The sequence below is a fragment of the Stegostoma tigrinum genome, chromosome 3 (genome assembly GCF_030684315.1).
Source record: "Stegostoma tigrinum isolate sSteTig4 chromosome 3, sSteTig4.hap1, whole genome shotgun sequence".
Lineage (NCBI taxonomy): Eukaryota > Metazoa > Chordata > Chondrichthyes > Orectolobiformes > Stegostomatidae > Stegostoma > Stegostoma tigrinum.
The window spans coordinates 53,657,051-53,679,500 of record NC_081356.1 but is presented as its reverse complement, the minus strand read 5'-3'; the positions used below and the strand labels follow the sequence as shown (position 1 = coordinate 53,679,500).

Below are 22,450 nucleotides of genomic sequence, written 5' to 3'. Positions count from 1 at the left end.
ATTCATACAGCTGTTAGAATAAATGTGAAAACATCTGGCAATATTTATAAATATTAATCTTGATAGCAATCAAGTAACATACAGATAATCTACAGAGCACATTCAGGAAGGGTTTTAATACAAGGTACACAACTACTGGTTACAAATAATTTTTTTTTAGTTGTACATATTCTTATACATGCATTCAGAACACACAATACAAGTGAATACTCAAAGTAAAAAGGCATTTTAATTAATACACATATAAAAAATTAACACTAAGAACCACTGTTTCTTGTTTCAAGAAATGTAAGTGATAAATAAATTTAACTGGAATACATATGTATCAGATACTTAGAGTTGTTAGGAAAGCTCTTATGCACAATGCAGACATGTGGCTGTTGCCATTTTGTAAATCTTTCGTCCCACTGTAAATTCTTATTTTTGCCAGAGTAATACTTGGTATTTCAGATATTCATGCTGTGGATTAATCAAATATTTGCTTGTATTTATTGAAAAATACAATTATGATCTCTTTGGGAACTGTGGATATAAATATTTCCATTCATGTGATATTCATCAGGACCAAACCAAAAACACGCAAAAAAGTGAATTTTTTCCACAGAACAAATGGTTTATGCCTTGAGATCTCTGCAAGATTCATTCCATTATACACAGTCCACATTTAAAAGAATGCCAATAATGCTTTCGTAGGAATGTTTGATTGGTAGAGTAGGTCTGTCATACAGAGGAAAATTGTGACTAACATGACCCAATCCAAGTGCATCGAATAAACTGCTTTTTCTGAATGCTCATAAGCTCATGTGTGAACACAGAACTATGCTATTGTATGTCATATCAAACTGTAGTGACGATTCTTACATTTCAGGTAGCATGTATTGATTACTGGACCTCAACATACACTGTCCAATAAAGTATACTTAAAAAATTGGAATTGATTTTCATTGCCTTCATCTGGTGTTGGCAGGATGGTAAAAGCCTATAAATCGGCTTGGTAACTTAACTTTGTGTTAATGCAGCTGGTTCATAGAGTTTTGTGTCACTGTATTATATTTCAGGTTCAATATAAAAACAAGTTTACTCTTGGTGGCTCTATTTGGAAAATGTCACCAGGTGTTCAAAATATTTGCATATTCAAGGCAATAGACTCCTTTTTAATATGGAAATTATTGCATAATTAGGATGGCTGACTGATTTTTTTGCCAGGGCTGGTGGGAGCCAGCTGCACCAGGCAAACTCCAACCACTTCTACATGAAAACTGAAGAAACATGCATCTAATTATTCTTGTGTGAAAGGTAAGAGCCTCTCCTGTCCTGACAGTCTCATCCTCCACAGTTCAACATTCCCTTCACTTTACAATTTACCAGGCTAGTGGCTGCATCAACCTGAACTTGAGTCTTTAATTTGGTGGGCTGAATCAGAATATTTATATGGAACTTCTAAGCTCATCTATCAAATAGTATTGAGGCAAGGGTTCATAATTATGTGGGCTTCCACTGACTGGTGTGCAAAAGGCAAAATTAATACTATTCCCTCGGCATGTTAGGTCTATAGTTTCATCTGGTCACTTTTCTAAAACCATACACTGCTGGTAATATGCAAAAACAGTCTTAGTTTGTGTTTTATATCATGATTTTTACAGCAGGTTTTCAATCACAATTATAAAATTTATCTCAGGATAATGAGCAGTGAAATTCATTATTTTCCTTCTTAGAATTTAATTGTGCACACTGCTTAAAATATTTTAAAACATAACTACAAAGAGTCTGCTATATTTTTTGTGGTTATTATAAGAATGCTTATTAGGTATGTCCATTAGTTTGCACAAATAACTGCATACATTGTAAGTCAAACAGAGAAGTTCCTCTTGTGATTGTTTACTGCAGGCTACACTTGAATAGAACTTTCAAATCAGGTTTCAATTAGCATATACTTTTCTCTTTTACAATGAAAAATGAGGTGTTTTACTTTAGGCCAAATATACAAATTAGGAAAACTTTCTCCAAGAAACACCTAGTCTGATATGGGTGGTAAATTCAGACACATTGTGTCTGCTGCATTGTCAGAACCTGAAGTATAAATCCGAACCAGTAACAGATGACAACAGCCTGATCACTATTACAGAAACAGGACATAAACTCTTACAAAACTTGAACTTAGAATTAGTTTTATAACAATTTTTAACACTTTTAATAGTCTTCCTTTCTCCATTGTTCTCCTAGGAAGCTTTCTTTATTGTTGCCATCATTGTGATGCTATGTTAAAATATGACAATCTGTAAAGTTACACTTTCTTGTTTTAAGGTACGTCTTCTGGGAACTGCCACAACACAAACATGGTACTCTCAAGATCAGAGAGTTTGAGTGCCAATTAGAAGTGGAATAGTGACTCGGACTGAACATGCAAAACTTCACCAAGCCATCTGAATTTTACCATGAATTAACTTAGAATAAATGGTTTATTCTTTCTCCAAAATTTCAGAACCAAACATCCCACCTACATTGTGGCTTCCTCATGAAATTAATTTGATTCTTCAAACATTTTCAATGCTCTTAGGGCTAAGAGCTTTCTTCAGCTTCTTTCTTACCTTTACCAGCTTGAATTTCCAGCCATGAAAATAAATCAAGCAGATCATGGGCATTTATTTTAACTTTCAACAGCCTGATTGGTCTACACCTTAGTTTACAATTGGCCTATCTTTTTTCTGGAGTCAAGTCTGTACACAGAGCTAAATTCATATCTTTACAAAGAAGTAGAACATTAGACACTAAATACCAGTTCACTAAGCCTGAACAAACTATGTCTGTAAGAATATCTTTGATTCTCAATGTTGATGAATGAAATAAAACCTGCTGAGAAAGGAGAAGAAGCTGGGTAGCTTGTGTTGAAGAAGTGAAACACAGAGACACCTTTATGAATTGTAGGACTGTGACAAACGTGATTTCTTATCCCTCTTGGGAATCAGGTTTGAATTGGAAAGCAGCTCTATTAGGATCCTGAAGTTACTATTGCTGCTTCTCAGCAATCGTCTGAAGAGGACTTTGATAAGGAACTGCCCTCACAGGTGACTATTGAAAGCATCTGAAGTTTAAGAAAAACCTCACAATGGCAGTTGCGAATATTTCTTAAACTGACTTTCCTATACGGTATAAGAAGAAAAGTTAATGGATGTAAGTTTGCTCGCTGAACTGGAACAACCTGAGCTACAAATCTTCTCAAAACTCACTAGAAAAGTTAATTTTGTGTTTGGAGAGTATATGCATGAAAATATAACTTTTTTTCATACATTTTACTCTACTGAACTACAGGTGGTGTTGGAAATGAGGAACTAGTTTCTCTGATAGACTAGCTGATGTTGGCAAATAAAACTTAGAAAACAAAATTATGCTAAGTATACTTAGAAACTACCATTTAGTGACAGGGCAGCATGCACTTGTTATATTGACTCTAAGGTGTGAATAGATTAGGAAGGAAATGCTATAATCATAATGATTACAGTGAGAAGAAGATAATCTGACATAAGGATTTTGCAAACTTGAAACAATTTGCTAGAATTTATATATTCTAAAGCACCTGATTTGATGGTTGAAGCATCGCATCTTTCCATTAATTAATACTACATGAATAATGATCTGGTGTTGAGAAACGTAGAATATGGATTTCATGGTAGTTGGACCACAAGACACAACAGATTGTTGCGTTTTATAAAATGGTGAGTACAAGGTTGAGTTCTTCTGAGGTGTCATTTTCGTTGGGCAAAAAAAACATAATATTGACATGCAGAACCTGAAAAAACCAACCTTCACTGTAGATTCATAGTGTCCCTGAAGACACAACAGGGTAGAAGGTATTCAGTTGGTTGTCAAATCCATAGATGATTCAGAGCACCAAAATAAATTTTCTCTATTTCACATTGTCAAAGGAAAGATTTAGTGTTGTGGCTTGAAGACGACAATGTGTGCTGATGATTGCATCTGAGATATTAAGCAGTTTGGTACACGTAATTTAAGATCAGTTCCATTATTTGAAGAAAAGTTCTAACTCCAGGAGTCTTCCATCTGTGGGCACTGTAATTTTAAGAACGAACAGTAATGCTGTTCTAGTAATAGTACCCCAAATGAGAAATCTCTTCCTTGCCTCATAGATGTCAGTCTTAGGGTGAGTGGTAACATGTAGCGTGCATGCCTTTGAGTCAAAAGCAAAAGGTTCAAAGCCACTCCAGGGGTGTGCATACATAATATTGGCTAACATTGCAGTGTAATAACCGAGGAAGTGCTCCACTCTCAGAGATGGAGTATTTCTGACAAGATGTTAAATTGAGGCACCACTGGCTTCTTCAGGTATAAAAGACCATATGGCCTGATTTGAAGAATAGACAATTGAATAAGAGGACGGATATCTTTATTGATCTTTTAACTCAGAACAGATCTTTAATCTAGGAATATTTTTTTTGTGAAGCAGGTGTTAATATTGGCACTGACGTGGAAGTAGAAGCAGTCGTTCAGGTCAGAAGGTCCTAGTATCAGAAGGAAGGTCTATGGTGAGTTGGAAGTCGTCAGAGTAGAATGTAATAACATGGCCTGCAAGTCTTGCCATGAGGAATGTTGGACAGTAAAATACTTCCCAAATATACTCACAATGAATGTAAAACAGCTTCCACGCCTCCTCTTTTGGAGGACTACCAAAATACCATATGTTTTGGGGATAAGGCAGGAGCAGGATACTGATTGTGGATGATCAGCCATGATCATAATGAATGGTGGTGCTGCTCCAGCACCTATTGTCTATTGTCTATTGTTTTCATGCCAACCTCAGTTTAATTGACCATTATCCAGAATTAGCAAACAAGGAGGATTGTGATTTGCTGATCGATGCATTGAAGTCTAGAACCTGGTTCATCTTATACTGTAGGACGCATATTTTCTTTAGTTTCCAAATTATTCTCATCTTGAATTTGTTTAGAATTCAAAACCTTATCCTGAGAGAAAATAGCGCTGGAAGGTTGAGATTTTGCAGTGAAATTCCAATGTGGGAATGAAGCAGGTGTGCAAGAACAAGTGTTTAGTTGACAAGTCAACTGAACATTGCAAGCGTTCCTGTAAAAGCCAACACTAATGATGCATTTTATTACAATACTATTAATATTTTCCATATTACAGATATTTTGTCAAGGAAATTGTTAATGGCACCAATGGTAATGAACCTCAATTATTCCCTCTGATAAACGAAGGTAAAGCTAAAACGCCTACCTATATCTGTGAAAACATTTGAAAAATAACAGAAATGTAAGAAAATTGAAGGGGAAATATCACTGCATCGCATTTTACCATTGAACTGTTTGAAAAGGCCAAAGGCATTAAACAATTTTCGAAGAACACGTCCTGAGTGCTGTCAGATTAAAGTGTTTATTAATATCGTACGCTGTTTAAAAAAAATGAAGGGGAGTCAGAGATATGCCATTTAAGAAAAAACTTTCTCCTGTGCTTTTTGTGCCCTGATGACCTTAATCATTCATCATACAAATGGGAGGCATGGTGATAAACTCCCACATGTCCTTCATTACTGTTCTTGAGCTGCCAGCTGATGTCTCTACCTCCAGATTCCTTGCCTTTTCCTCACTCTTCCACTGGCAAGAATCTTGCATCTTGGTGCTGGGCGATATCAGGAATTGTAACTGCTTCCGAATTCATGCGACACCAGTATCCATTCTACAATACCATGCCATTGTATACTGTAGCACCAACGTATCATTCAATGCGTATTATTCTTAGTCTTCCAGTTAATTGCTCACATATGATGTTAACTTGTCAGCCTGTATTATGCAAATTTTCATTGAAAGTGTACAGGCATGAATCTACAATCACACAACTGGGAACATACACTCTCAATACGTTTTTTTTAATCAGTGTCAGTAAAATCAAAAAAATTTGAATGCATCTCAATCAACAGCTTATGAAATTATGAAATGTTGACAGATTCACAAATGTTAATTTCTCCTGCAGTTAAGTGTCCTTATGGTGTGCTTTCAATGTACAGGTACTCAATTGGCATGATAAAGAAAATACTGCAATTTGTACTGCTAACAAAAGATTTTTTTTCTGTTCTGCAAATGAAAAGGCACTGTAAATGAAAGGGAGTTAAAAGTGGAGGGAAGCACATGTGGAAGGGTTGACATGGTACCGCAAGATTGTATACTGCAAAAATCTATACTTCACCACAAACCACATGTCTCTACTTCCAGTTACCTAAATAACAGCTTTTCAGAATTTTATATTGCACAACTACATTTTCAAATGCTTTAAGAATTTTGCTGTGAGAAATGATCCTCTTCATTTTGTATTCAGACATCTGTAAATAGCAATTCATACTAAGTAACTTGTAATGAAATTGATGATGTTATTCTTGGTGAGATGATGTGGTTCAAGAAATGGTTTTAATTAAATTCATGGCAAGCTTAACTAACACTGAACAGCTGAGAATAAAAGGGAACAATGCGAGGCAGCTGGAAGTTTTACAACGCACATGCAACCTGTTTAAAGACATTAAACAAAAATCTTGGCAAATGTTTTACACTATGTCTTTCAATACAATATCAAAATTTTTAAAAAATCAAAATTGTGGTTTCTACAGTTCTATAACACTTCTCTGTGTCATAAATTACTTGGCAATTTGATGGATTTTGGCACGCGACAACAGTTTGTAATCCTCAAGGGGTTTGTTGTTATGAACAAGAACAAGTGAAGAGCATTGGCTCACTTGGTATATGGCAAATATTTCTTTCTTAACCTTTGCTTTAGTTTTAAATTGACATTCCAGAAGTTTTTTCAAACTGCAGCTGTCGTACCACAGAGAAGATTCTTCTCATTATTGTAACTGCATAATGAGAACAATACCACAAATACTGGATCAGAATTTAAGCTTCAAATAAAAATTCAATAAGCATGATTTCTCGAAGTTTTAAAATTAGCAGCATGACTTAGTGAAACATTTTATGTTTAATTATAATACAGATTAGTTTAGGTTCATCAAAGACTATGTGCATATACTCTCATGGCAATAAAGACAGTTTTATGCTCAGAGATAGGAGAAACAAGTTGCCTACATCCACATGCATGCCATGTGGGTTGCATTTGGTCCACTGGTGTTGCTTTTGAGGGTATGAAATATTTGCATCTGCTAAACTCACAAATTTCAATTTTACCTAGTAGATTTTAGCACAACAATTGTAAGTTATTCTGCAGTTTGGGCTTCATTATGATTATGTAATAACTAGGAGGTTTTATTAAGAAAACAGATGAAGAAAAATGAATAAGATATTGATTATTTATATTGGTTACCTTGGCAAGTACTTTGGGAGTGTAAATATAAAATTTAAAAGGTGGAATAAGTAAAACTACACTACTAATGACAATAAAGATGAACAATGTGACATTTAAAAATGCAATGAAAGCAGCCAATTGCTCCCTTTGCTTAATGTTATTGCCCAAACTATAGCATCATCTTCCAAATGTACACTCTTTATACATAAACCTTTAATTTTTTTAAAAAGAATTTTTAGGCAAAAATATCCTTGCCGAGTTTTTTCTAAACCTAAGATCTCAATATTACAATCAGAAAATCTATCATAGAAGTCCAAAATAGCAATCATTTTTCAATTCTATTTCCCATAATATCTTCTTTCCTTCACTTCCAGAAACATGTTTAGCTGACAAACAAACAGAATTCAACTTCTTTTCCCCATATTTTTATAACACATTTCCACAGCGGTCCTGCATTTCAGAAGCTGCATTTGCTCCTCAAGATTTGATTACCAATAGAAATTCTTGGCAGGTCCTCTGATGCTGTGGTCAGTTTGAGAAAAGATGGCTGGTAGCAGCTATAGAATGGTGCAAGGTTTTTTGTCCTTGAAGGGGTTTTCAGAGGCTGGGACTCCAACAAGCAATGGGTCATTCCTTGCATGCTGTTCACAGTAGTTCATCAAATCTACAGCTGCCTTTGATACCTGTCAAGATTGAAGAGTCATCAGTGACATTGACTATCCATGGCAATGATGTAACAGAGGACAGAAAAACACGGTTTTTTTTGCACATTCTGCAGCTTTAACCTTGAACTTACAGCAATAAAAGCATAAACATGGTATGTTTTGAAGCAACAAAACTAATACGTTCTTCAAAAAATACTGTCTAAATTACATGTCTAGTTCACTCCTTCATTAGTCCCCTTAGGTTGAAAGTGAGAACAAAATCCTCAAACAGGCTTGAATTACTGATGTGCATTAGTTGGCTATTTTACCGAAAAGTGTTTGTATTTCAATGCTGCAACAGTAACAAACATTGGATAAGTAAGATAATATCAACCTATACGTTTTTAGCTAACCCTTCTGACACTGATTAAGCCTCACAATGACGTTGTGGAATATCATAAAATGAACATTTTAGAAAATACATAGAAAACAAGAATTGCAATTTGTCTCTGGCCTAGGAAGGATGCTGAGCAATGTTAATAAAATTCTTATGTTGGACCATCTAAATGTCTGTTAAAATAACAGACAAAGAAACGTATAGAAGTATGTGAACATCTATGTGATAACATCATTCAACTATTTTGCATGATTAAACATATGAGCTTAGTCCAAAACTCTCAGCTGCCTTCGAGGTAGGTGGAGTTGCATTATAAATTTATTTTCCCAAGAAATAATCCTACGAGCCTGAAAAGCAACTCTTTGATTCTACTGAGGTAACAAGGTGTACAGCTGGATGGGCACATCAGGCCAAGCAGCATCAGACAAGCAGGAAAGCTGATGTTGCGGGTCTGGACCCTTCTTCTTTGTTACCATTCACTGGTTTCTGCCTTTCGCCACTTTTGCATTTACACTGACACTGTTTCTTTACTCCCATTGCTTTTCATGTTACTGAAAATCAGTGTTACATGTTCAGAGGGAGACAGGTTAGAATGTGTGAGGGAAGCAAAGAAATTAAGGCAGCCGCAGAGGGTGCTGCAGAAATTTCCATTTTCTGCTGTATTTTGCTTTAATTAAAAAAAATTAAGGCGCCTGATGTCACATCAACATTTCATGATAAACAGATCTCAGAAGCAGGGGTCAAGTGCAAGGAGTGTATTGGAAACAGGTGGAACTATCAGCAAATGCTGCCCTGGTGAGCAATGCCCTCATGCCTTAAATGAGTTAAAAAAACACATGCTGTGGTCAAAGGAGAACCAGTGGATATACCATGCTTAGATTTCCAGAAGACATGTTTTAAAGTGTCGTATCAAAGGTTATCATAGAAAATATAATCTCGTGGATAGGTAGCATATTGGAAGACTGGGTAGAAAATTGACTGGCTAACAAGACAATAGTAGGTAGAAATGTTTTCTTTCTGATGGCAAGATGCAATGAGTGATGTACTACAGGGATCAGTCCTGGGATCTCAACTGTTTGCGACTTAAATAAATGACTTAGATGATGGGGTGCAAGGTATAGTTACCAAATTTACTGATGTCACAAATAGGTAGGAAAGTATCTTGTGAAAAGGATGTAAAGAGGTTACAAAAAGACAAAAGATCTGGCAAATGGAATATAATGTGACACAATGTGTTTCTTTTGTTAGAAGAGCTAAAAAGATGCATTTTATCTAAATGGTGAGAATTATAGGGTTGTGTGATGCAGAGAGACCTGGGTGTACTAGTGCATGAATTGCAAAAGACTAATCTGCAAGTACAGCAAGTAATTTGAAAAGCTGATAGAATACAATTATTTATCGTAAAGGTAATTGAAAATACAGAAGTAGAGAGGTTATGCTTCAGCTATATAGGGCATTGGTGAGAGCTCATCTAGATTACAATGTACAGTACTGCTCACCTTATTTAAGGAAAGATGTAAATGTACTGGAAGCAGTTCACAGAAGGTTTACCAAGCTAATGGCTGGAATGGGTGGATTCTCTTCAGAGGAAAGAGTGGACATGCTAGGCTTGTACCTGCTGCAGCTTAGAAGAGTAAGATGTTACTTGATTGAAACATATATAATGCTGAGGGGTCTTAACAGAGTAAATGTGGAGAGGTTTTTACCTCTTATGGGGGAATCTAGATTTGGGATCAGTGTATAAAAATAAAATGTTGCCTATTTAAAACAGATAAATCAATTCTTTCCTCACAGGGTGGTGAATGGCTGAGGTCACAACTGGAACCAGAATCCCCACAGAGCAGGAAGGTAATTTGGTGCATTGAGTCTGCACCAACCCACTGCAGAGCATGCCATCCACACCCTACCACTCCATCCCTACCCCATAACTCCATATTCACTATGGCCAATCCACCTAACCTGTGCATCGTTGGATTGTGGGAGTAAATAGGAGCACCCAGCGGAAACTTCCCATGCAGACATGGAAAAATGTGCACATTTCACATAGTCACCTAAGCCTGGAATTGAACCTGATAATGTGAGGCAGCAGTGCCAGCAACTGAGTCACCCTGCCACCCCAAGTGTGATGAATAGTTTCCATTTGTTCCAGCAACACTCAAAAAGCTTGACACCATCCAAGATAACATAGTCCTATTGAATAACACTCCATCTAACAACTTCATCATTCATTCCCTGCACCAACAATTTATAGTGAAAACATTGTGCACTATTTATAGGATGCACTTGAGCAACTCACCAAGAGAGCAAATTTCCAAATCCATGATCTATATTACCCAGAAGTCTGGACAACAGATGCATGGGAAACCTACCAACTTGAAGTTCCCCTCCAAGCTACAAACTGTCCTAATTTGGAAATACCACCACTCCTTCACTGTTGTCAGTTCAAAATCATAGAGCGCCCTGCCAGCCAACACTACTGTAGGCGTACCTATACTTACACGGGGTGCAGTAGTTTAAGAAAGCAGCTCAGCTCATGTTCTAAGAGGCAATTACGGATGGGAAGCAAATGCTGTCCTAGCTACCAACTTTCACTTCCCAAGAACACAATTTTAAAATTAAAACTCATCAGCATTTTAAAAATAAAAATAATCATGTTGATATATTCTAGTATAGTGGCGAGCACCGGGGAGTTCTGCAATGCCACTGTTGCTGCCTTCTTAATGACATGCTAAATTAAGGCCTCATCTGCCTGCTTGGGTGGATGTACAGTAACTGACAGCATTTTTTTGAAGATCCTTGTCCTGGTCAATATTTACTTCTCAACCGACCTCACAAAAACAAATTCTAATATGGTCTTTTTCGCAACAGTTAGTGGGGGTTTACTCCATGCTGGGTGACTGATGTGTTTAGTATATTACAACAGTGATTACTTCAAATGTACTTATCTGGAAATAAACTACTTTGAGATGTTTAGTGATTGTGAAATTATTGTGAAAAGTAAATTATTTTCTTTTCCCCTGCATATGTAATGTAATCTGGAAGGAAACTGACATGTTTTGGAAAAATGTAGATTACTATAGGAAAGAAAGTATAGCTGTACTTGTTCAGGATAATTAGCAATGAGCAAATTTGGTCAAGATTAGAAAACTGGACTGTTCTGGGATTGAAAAATATCTGAAGATGTTATTAATCAAATCTAGTCAGCAGATTGGTTGATTATTCATGTGATGGTACAGAAATCTACAGTGGTCGCAAATGGCTGAGACTTAGCTATGTCTTTTTAAGTTCTGTATTTTGAAACTAGTCCATATACATGCCAGAGATTGCTCTCAATGCATGAGCAGAGAGTTGAGAAATACCAAGGGGCAAAAACCATTAATAGGTGTCATATATAGACCCCCAAACTGCAGTGGTGATGTTGGGAACAGCATCAAACAGGAAATTAGAGATGCATGTGATAAGGAAATATTGGTTATCATGGGTGATTTTAATCTACACATTGGTTGGCCACAATGCCGTTGAGGGAGATTTCCTGGAGTGTATATGGCATGGTTTCCTTGACCAACATGTGGAGGAACCAACTAAAGAGCAGGCATTCTTAGACTGGGTACTTTGTAATGAGAAGGGAATCATTGCCAATCTAGCCGTCCGAAACACTTTGGGATGAGCGACCATAATATGATAGAATTTTTTTACCAAGACAGAGAGTGAGGTAGTAGATTCGGAAACTAGGGTTCTGAATCTTAATAAAGGAAACTATGAAGATATGAGACATGAGTTGGCCTTGGTAAATTGGGGAGAGTTACTCAAAGGGATGACAGTGGATAAGCAATGGTAAACATTCAAGGAACACATAGGGAAACTGCAACAACTGTTTATTCCTGTACAAAAGCAAAATGGATAAGACGGCCAATCCATTGCTTACAAAGGAAATTAGAGGTAGTATCCGATCCAAAGAAGAAGCATAGAGACTGGCCAAGAAAAATCATATGTCTGAGGATTGGCAGCAGTTCAGTATTCAGCAAAGAAGGACCAAGGGATTGATTCCAAGGGGAAAATATAGCATGAAAGTAAGGTTGCAGGGAACATAAAGACTGACACTAACAGTTTTGATAGGTAAGCGAAGAGAAAGAGATTGGTGAAGACAAGTATAAGTCCCCAACAGGCAGAAGTGGAGGAATGTATAATTGGGGACAAAGAAATGGTTGAGCAACTGAATACATACTCTGGTTCTGATTAGATTCCCTACAGTGTGGAAACAGGCCCTTCGGCCCAACAAGTCCACACCGCCCTCTGAAGCATCCCACCCAGACCCATCCCCCCATAACCCTCACACTCCTGACCACTACGGGCAATTTAGCATGGCCAATCCATCTAACCTGCACATCTTTGGGCTGTGGGAGGAAACCGGAGCACCCGGAGGAAACCCACGCAGACATGGGGAGAATGTGCAAACTCCACACAGACAGTCGCCAAGGCAGGAATTGAACCCGGGTCCCTGGCACTGTGAGGCTGCAGTGCTAACCACTGAGCCACCGTGCCTTCTGTTTTAACAAATTGGACACAAATCGGATACGAGAAGTGTGGGAGAATGTAAGAATTAGTGTGAGGGGAGAATCGAGGCAGATCAATATTAGTAGAGAAATGGTGCTGGGAAAATTGATGGGATTGAAGGCAGACAAATCCCCCGGACCTGATAATTTACATCCCAGAGTACTTAAGGAAGTGGTTCTAGAAATAGTGGATACATTGGTGATCAGCTTCCAGGATTCTGAAGACTCTGGAACAGTCCCTGTAGATTGTAGGGTAGCTAACACCACTCCAACATTCAGAAAGGGAAGTAGAAAGAAAACAGGGAATTATAGACTTGTAAGCCTAACATCAGTCATGGGGAAAATTCTCGAATCCATTATCAAGAACTTTAGAAAGGCATTCAGAAAGCTGTGGCATGATTGGACGGAGTCAGCACGGATTTATGCAGGGAAAATTACATTTGACAAATCTGTTGGAATTCTATTAAGATGTAACTAGTAGAGTGGACAAGGGGGAGTTGGATGGTTTGATATATTTAAATTTTCGGAAAGCATTTGACAAAGTCCCGCATAAGAGATCATTATGCAAGATTAAAGTGCATGGAATTGGGGTTGTGTATTGAGATTGATAGAAAACTGATTGGCAGAGAGGAAGCAAATAGTAGCAATTAATGTAACCTTTTCACACTGGCAGGCAGTAACTAGTGGGATGCCACAGGGATTGGTGTTGGGACCCCCAGCAATTCATAATATAAATTAATGATTTGAATGAGGGAACAAAATGTAACATCTCAAAGTTTGCAGATAATACCAAGTTAAATGGGAGAGTGAACTGTGATGTTATTCACTTTGGAAGGAAAAAGCAAAGGGCACATTACTACCTGAATGGCTGTGAATTGGGAGAGGGGAGTGTGCAACAGGACCTGGGTGTCCTTTGCACCATTCACTGAAGGTGAGCATGCAGGTGCAGCAGGCAGTAAAGAAGGCAAATGGTATGTTGGCCTTCATACCATTTTTTGAGTTTTGAGTACCGGAGCAGGGATGTGTTGTTGCAGTTATACAGGGCCTTGGTGAGGCCACACTTAGAATATTGTGTGCAGTTCTGGTCTCTTTTCTAAGGAATGATGCTCTTGCTCTTGAGGGAGTGCAACAAAGGTTTACCAGGCTGATTGCGGAGATGGCGGGACTGATGTATGAAGAGAAATTGACTAGGTTAGGATTATTTTTGCTGGAGTTCAGACAAATGAAGGGGAACTTATAAAATTCTAACGGGACTAGACAGGGTAGATGCAGGAGAGGTCATAGTATGAGAATTTGGGGTAGGATTTAGGACGGACATAGCAGACATTTCTTCACCCAAAGAGAGGTTAGCCTGTGGAATTCATTACTAGAGGAAGTACTTGATGCCTCAATATTGAATGTATTCAACAGCTAGATATAGCTCTTGGGACAGATGCGATCAAAGGTTATAGGGAGAAAGCAGAATTAGGCTACTAAGTTGGATGATCAGCCACGATTGTGATGAATGGTAGAGCAGGCTCGAAGGGCTAAATGGCCTCCTCCTGCTCCTATGTTCTATGTTTCAATGCCAAAGTATCTACTTTTTCCATGGAATTAAGAATGTACTGCCCAGTATCCAATGTTTTGAGGACTGTTCTTATGATTGGGAGTTTATACGTCTGCTGCTGCACTGGTGTAAGTCTACTAATACACTCATCTTTTGAAATTTTGGTCAACAAAGACAACACATACTTAGCTGAAGTTCTTCCTGAGATACTTCATTCCCAGTATGTTCTGTGTTCATTTGTTGTCAGTCAGGAATAGTGCTGGTAGCATACTGGAATTCACCATCATTGTTGGGTCAAGAGTGTCAAATGGCAGTAGTTTGAAAATGTTGTTGGGCATTGCCAATTTGGAAATTACAGCAGATGATGCTGATTTGATCCAGCATTTGGTTTCTTTAATTAGTCCCAACTACTCTTGGATACTGAGGTGCTGCCAATACCAATGAGATGCAGATGGTGCAGTAATGAAGACAATGTCAATCAAAGTCTTTGGTCCTTTCTTTGGAATGTGCATAATGCTTTTCTGAGGTTCTTTCTGCCTCACAAGTCATAATTGGAATTTTCGATTCTTGCAGTTATGGCTAAAAAAAAGGGCCTGCCAGTACAACTGCTAATGTTTCATTAAGACAATAAACAGTTAATTTACTCTTTAACTCTGCTTTTGGAATGTTTACAATGACTAAATGTCATCATAGAGTTCAAGGTTACGATGTTCTATTCAGTATAAAAGCACAGAATTGGACAGAGATATTAAAATCAATACAGGATTTGGAAGAACAGTCATGGACAGGTGCAGGTTTGCCTCTACAATAAGTGGAAGTGACAGGTCACATGTCAGCACTGATTTACATAGTGGTGTATCATTTTTGTACAGTGTGTCAAAGGTACTGCTTGTGTGGAAACTGGAAAAGGACTGAATTTCTGTGGAGTGTGTGCAAAGTAGAATGAAGATCAAAATGTATCAGAATAGATTACTGTAGCATTTTCAGCACTAGACTTAGCCACTATGAATTCATAATGCGTTGACACGGTATCAATAGCTATACAATACTGTGTCCATCTGGTGCCATGCATCTACTCTGCCACTCAATTTAATTCTGTTTTTATTCATAAATATAGATGGCGAGAGATTTGTCTGACTGGCAGTCAGAAGCATCCTATTGGGCAAAGGAGCACCAGTTCACATTATAATTGGTGGGCAGGTGGGTTGCCATGAGGATGACTGTGACATATGATGGTAAAAATGTGAAGTTGGATTGTTAGAAGCAGGCAGGGCACCCTAGGTTAATAACTTTAGGTTGAGGGAGCATTAAATATATGTGAAGTGTTTTAAACCGTTAGTCAGGTATCCTTATTGCTTTCTTTCGTGACGCAATCATATGGAGTACACAGAATCAAAGTGTAAACATAATACCACAGAAACAATAAGTAGAAGTAGGCCCTAGTGCCTGTTCTGCCATTTAGAATCATTTAGTCTTACAGCATGGAACGAGGCCTTTCGGCCCATCATGTTTGTGCCAGTATTAAGCACCTATCTACTCGAGTTCAATTTCCCAGTATTTGGTCCCATGTACTTTGGTGCTTCAAATGATCATCAAAATACTTCTTAAATGTTGTGATGTTTCTGCTTTTACTACACTTTCAGGCGGTGAGTTCCAGATACCCAGTACTTTAAAACCCTCTGAACCACCTTAAATCTATTCCCCCTTGGTTGTTTCTCTCTAGTTACCCTGGCAATTAGGTGGCCTTTAGCCTCTTACTGCCACACTGGATCCAGCCACATCATGGGCTTCAACACTGTGGCTGTGGTTCAACAAAGGGACAGAGAAATTGAGGACAAACAAAGGGACCAGCAAGCCCGGGTTAAACAGCAACTCCAACAGCTGCCGAATAGTCACCACATGAAGAAGTAACAGTGGAAGATCATTTCAAGGTGTTGAGAAGGTACAGAGCCTACTGTCTTTGATGACATTTCCCCTAGATCAGTGAGGCACAGCATCACCACAGACTGAGGACATCCTGGGTCACATTAAATATACAATTCATCTGTGATCATCAGTACTTCATTTTAAAAGTCTCCATAATACTTAGAAGCTGTAATGATGCCTATACCCTAGGTAACTCTCAGGTTCCTGCTTTATTTGAATGATGGCTATTGAAAGACAAAGACAATCATCTGCAAACATGGCAATTTTGCAACTCTCTGACTGAAGCTGAATGTAGATACAATACAGCCTATTCTTCCACCAGGGCCACTTTGGAGCCGAATCTATGCCTCCTGAAGGTGAGATGCCAGCTTGTGCTTTGTCTGGGGTGGAGTTCTTGCAGTACACTCCAGAGTCTTCTGCATACTCCTTGCATACCGTACTGTGCACAACTAGAGCAGATAAAGAGGGGATGTAAGAGATGCTCATGAACTGGGAGAGCAGCAACAGGTTTCTGTTAAGGAAAATAGGGCACCTCAAGGCCAAGAGAGGAAGAGGAAGAACATGGAGCAGGAGGAACACCACTTTCAGCATGATACAGCACTGCAGTGCCAGGCACAACAAGCCAAACAGGACGTAACTGACACTCGCTTCCAAGTAATGTGAGCTGGATAAGGTAAATTTAGGACTGTAAATTTAGTGTTGTTTGAAAGGCAAACAATATCTGTCTATTACTAGAACCAAATACGTTTTTTTTTGTTTGGTTTCCTGTCACTTTTCTGTTGTCAGTATTTCAACATAAGATAACCTTCTCGTTCTAGAGGCCAATTTTATAAATTTTATCTGCTGCCACCAGCACAGATTTAGCTTTCATTAAATCTGGAAAATAAAATTGCATTCAATAGTCTAGGTGTAGTCTCACCAAAGTCCTATATTCCTCATTACTTGCTGTCATATAAATCATAAATCTATCAGTCATGCCCTGCCAACTTGAAAGTGAACCATTTCTCCATTCTCTCTACTTTTTGTATATTTATCAATCCTCTGTCCATCCTAATATATCTTCCCCTACTTCATGATCCCTTACCTTGTGCATTATCCTTTTGTGTGGTATCTTTTGGAAATTTAGGGTTATCATATCTGCTGGTTTGCTTCATCTACATTATTAGTTATATCCTCAAAAATCCATAATAGATTTGTCAAATAGCACCTGTATTGCTGCCCTGCACTTTTGGATTGTATTTTGTTTAAGTTTCCAAATCTCTCCTCATATTATATCAATACTCCACCACCAGCATCACCGTCCTTCCCATTCTGCCACCATTAACTTAAATCTCTAACCATAGCCTTAGTTACATGACTTGCCAGGTCACTTGCCCCAGTGAGGTTCAGTTAAAAAGCTCCCCTAAAAGTACAGTTCCTTCTTTCCTAGTACTCACGTTTAAGCTGTATGAACTCAATGATGCAAGCTGATGGGTTCTCCATACACTGCATGGGCCGCATAGTGTCCTTGGGCAAGGCGAAGGGCAGTGGAGTATGCTTTCTGATCAACCAAGCTAAACTCAAGTAGGTGATACCTAAATACCACCAACTCATCTTGTGCCCTACCAGAGGACTGAACATGCTGGAGCACTGCCATACAGCCATCAAAGATGCCTGCTGCTCAATCCCCTGCCCACACTTTGGAAAATCTGACCACAGCACTCTGTTCCTCCTCCAAGCTTACAAGCAGAAGCTGAAACAGGAGAATCGTTCACGAGAAAAGTACAGTGATTGTGCGAGGCAGCAAAAGACCATCTCCGGGACTGCTTGGGTTCGGTGGACTAGACAGTGTTCAAGTGTTCATCGGAAAACCTAGATGAATATGTCACCATCACCACTGACTTCATTACCAAATAGGTGGAGGACTGTGATCCAAAGAAATCAATCCAAGAGGTCCCAAATGAAAACCTTGGATGAACCAGGAAATCCACTCCCTATTGAAGACCAGACACGTGGCATTGAAGTTGGGTGACCTGTAATAATACAGAAAATCCAGATATGGCCTCTGTAAATCCCTCAAGGAGGCTAAGAAGCAGTATTGGACCAAGTTAGAGGCCGCGACCTACCAAACAGACTCCCATTGTCAATGGGAAGGCCAAAACGACATCATGGAATACAAAATGAAATACTGTAAGATAGTAGACAATGACACATCCCTCTCTGGCATGCTCAATGCTTTCTATGCTCAAATACCACCGATGTGACAACGCCTACCCCAATAGACCCAGAGACACCTGTTCCCTTTGTCACAGTTTCAGAAGTCAGATCAGTCTTCATGGGTGTCAACTCAAGGAAAGTGACGGGCCTGGACAGTGTCCCCAGCTGAGAACTCAGATCCTGGACCATCTGGTGGAGGTGTTCAGCGACATCTTCAACCTCTTCCTCCCACAGGTGAAGTCCCCACCTGCTTTAAGAAGATCACCATCATTCCCATACCCAAGAAACCACATGTAATGTGCCTTAATGACTACGGCCCAACAGCTCTGACTTCAATGGTCATGAAATGCTTTGATAGGCTGTTTATGGCCCACATCAACTCCAGTCTCCAAACCTGCCACGATCCTTTACAGTTTGCCTATTGACATAACAGGTCCACAGAGGATGCCATATCCCTAGCCCTGCAGTCATCCCTGGAACATATGGACAACAGCAACACCTACGTGAGACTCCTGCTCGTTGACTGCAGCTCTGCCTTCAACACCATTATCCCCTCCAGACTGCTCTCAACGCTGCATGACTTTGGTCTCAGCTCCGCCCTACGCAACTGAATCCTTAGCTTTCTGACCCATAGGTCGCAATCAGTGAGGACAGCTAAGTGCACCTCCTCCATAATAACACTCAACACTGGAGACCCAAAGGATGTATCCTCAGCCCCCTACTGTACTCCCTGTACACCTACAACTGTGTTGTCAAATTCTGAATGAATACCATCCACAAGTTCACTGATGACACCACCACAGTGGGTCGGATATCTAATAGCAACGAGTCGAAATACAGAAGGGAGATAGAGAGCCTAGTGACATGGTGCAATGAAAACAATCTGTCTCTCAACATCGGCAAAACAAAGAACTAACTATCGACTTCAGAAAGAAGGGAATAGAACAGGCCGCCATCTACATCAATAGAACTGAGGTTGAGAGAGTGAAGAGCATCAAGTTCCTCAATGTGATGATGACTGACGACCTGTCTTGGACATCTCACGTAAATGTGACAATCAAGAAAGCACAACACCTCTTCTTTCACAGGTGGCTCAGGAAATTTGGTATATCCATAAGGTCCCTCACTAACCTCTACAGATCCACAAATGAAAGCATACTGTCTGGGTGCATAATGGTCTGGTATGGCAGTTGCTCTGCTCAGGTCCATAAGAAACTACAGAAGGTTGTGGGCACAGCCCAGACCATCACACGAGCCAACATTCTATCCATGGCTCACTGCCGTGGAAAGGTGACCAACATCATCAAAGACCTATTACGGCCCGGTAATGACGTACAACCTCTTCCATCAGGTAAGAGATACAGAAGCCTGAATACATGCACAAGCAGACTCAGGAACAGGTCCTTTGCGGCCGTTATAAGACTGTTGAATGGACTCTAGCCTCAAATAATGTCACCTCGAATGTAACCTTTGTGTCTCTGTCTATTTGATCTGTACATCCTTTACTTGCTGTGATCTGCGTGTACTGCTTGTAAACAAAGCTTTTCACTGTATTTTGGTACATGTGACAACAAAATCAATCAATCAAATTCACTTCCCCCATACCAATATTTGAACCATGTACTCAAAGTTCTAATCTGATTTATCCTGTGCCAGTTTGCTTGTGGCTCAGGAAGTAATTCAGTATTTATTACCTTTGTGCTTCTCCCTTCTAATTTAACTGCAGACAATGGTCAAAAGGTCACTTTAAATTTATACATGACACTAAGATTGTCAACATGCATGTTCAACTTGAGACATTTATCACATAGAGAGTTGGGTGACTGAACTTGCAGTGGGGACTGAAGGCATAGCTTCATTGTTTTCAATGATAAGTCTGGTAAAATTTCATTGCATCTGATACTGAACATCAGACAAACAATTGAGAAGTTGACTGAGGATCCAGTTTGGCTCAGCCCCATCTCAATGTGGAAATTATCAATGTCATTGAACAGTAGCATATTGATAAGTAATTGGTGTTGTCCAAGGATAGATAGATGCTTAGGGAGCCCCAGAGGAAATAAATCTTTGGAATTCTCTATCCTAGAGAGTTGTGGATGTATCATGAGGAAACTTACTTAAGACTGAGATAGAATTTTGATGTCTTAAAGAATTGAGAGATATCGAAAGTGAGTGAGAAAGTGCAGTTAAAGCTTAGATCAGTCATTACCTAATTGAATGACGGAGGAGGTTTGATATGCTGTAAGACCTTCTTCTCCTCTCCTTCATTAGGTTTTACGAGAATGGGAGAATAAATCATTGCAGATAACACTTTTAACTGATTATAAAGATAAGAATAGAACCAGTCCACAAAAGTAGTTGAAAGTGAAGAAGTGCTCCAAGATGACATAGTCAACCATATCAATGGTAACAGACAGATCGAGAAGGCGAAGCAGTGATTGCACCTCGTAGCCATAATGACACCAGCTATCATTCCATGCATAAATGCTGTAAATAATGCTATCACACTTCTACTCACAGGGTATCATAGAATCATACAGCACAGAAGAGGTTCTTTGGCCCATCAAGTCTATACTGCTAACGATCTATTGCTACCTAAACTAGTTCCATTTTTCTACACTTGGCCCATAGCGTTGAATATTATGACTTCAAGTGTTCATCCAAGTACTTTTTAAAGGTTGTGAGGTCTCCTGCTTCACTACCCCCCTGACAGTGCATTTCAGACCTCTTCCACCACTTATCGCAGGCAACATCCTAGTAAATCTTCCCTACACTTCCTCCAGTGTGATCACATCCTTCCTACAGTGTCATGAGTCAATGGAGAATCTTGATAATATTGTGAGGTCATGACTTTGTATTTCCTTTAGAATTTCCCATAAAATGTGGCAAATGATGCAGAACATGTAAACAAAATGAAAAATTAAGTATTATAAACTAATGTGCAATTTACCATTACGCAACAAATAACAATTTTAGTGGTATATTAGTGGAAGGAAAATATCATATTCCACAATACATTGAAGGAAGAATAGAAAATGCATAAGAAAAAGAAAGGGGAGCAGCAAGAAATATTTGCCCTATAGCCCTCTCATTCACATTGAGCTTCAGTCCATTCATGTGTTTGCAAGATAACTGCAGGTAGAGGTTTTATTTTGTGTAGTTAAGAACATTGAACTGCTGTAACACTTTGTCTCAGATACAACCTCTCCCAATTTCAGCTGAGAGTCACAGTGGAATATTGAAATCTATATATTTCTAGTGGTTTGTTAATTCACAGAATCACAGAATCCCTATAGTGTGGAAAGAGGTTATTTGACCCATCGAGTCTGTAATGACCTCCCGAAGAATATCCCATCTAGACCCAGCGCAAGAAGGAGTCAAAATATTCAATAAAGAAAGGGAGAAAATTATGAGGATCAGACAGATACTGGGTAGGATGCTCAACTGAACAAATGTCTTGTAATCATTTGCATTTTTAAACTTAATTTCCACATTATTTGAAGGCACATAACAGAGTCATACAGCATGGAAACAGGTCCTTTGGTCCAACCAGTCTTCACTCACCATGTGCTCAAACTAAACTAGTTCCACGTACCTGCATTTGGCCCATATCCTTCCAAATCCTTCCTTCTCATGTACTTATCCAACAGTCTTTTAGATATTGTAACTGTACCTGCATCCACCACTTCCTCTGGCAGTTCATTCCACATACGAACCACTCTCCCCGTAAAAGAGCTGTTCCCTCATGTCTTTTTTAAAACTTTCTCCTCATAGCTTAAAAAATACATTCTCTACTTTTGAACTCCCTAACCCTAGGAAAAAGACCTTTACTACATACCTTATCCACACCCCTTATGATTTTGTTAAA

At 38.9% G+C, this 22,450-nt stretch overlaps 1 protein-coding gene across 5 annotated transcripts in view; it reads right to left on the bottom strand.

Moving 5' to 3' along the window:
• Positions 1–6,415: 6,415 nt before the first annotated feature.
• Positions 6,416–22,450, bottom strand: part of LOC125450827 (guanine nucleotide-binding protein G(I)/G(S)/G(O) subunit gamma-7) — a 312,586-nt gene continuing 296,551 nt past the window's right edge. For all 5 annotated transcript variants that reach the window (XM_048527111.2, XM_048527112.2, XM_048527110.2 and 2 more), the window contains one exon: positions 6,416–8,003. In XM_048527111.2, the coding sequence (XP_048383068.1) occupies positions 7,878–8,003 (126 nt within the window). In that variant the 3' untranslated portion in view covers positions 6,416–7,877. The remainder of the gene's footprint in view (positions 8,004–22,450) is intronic.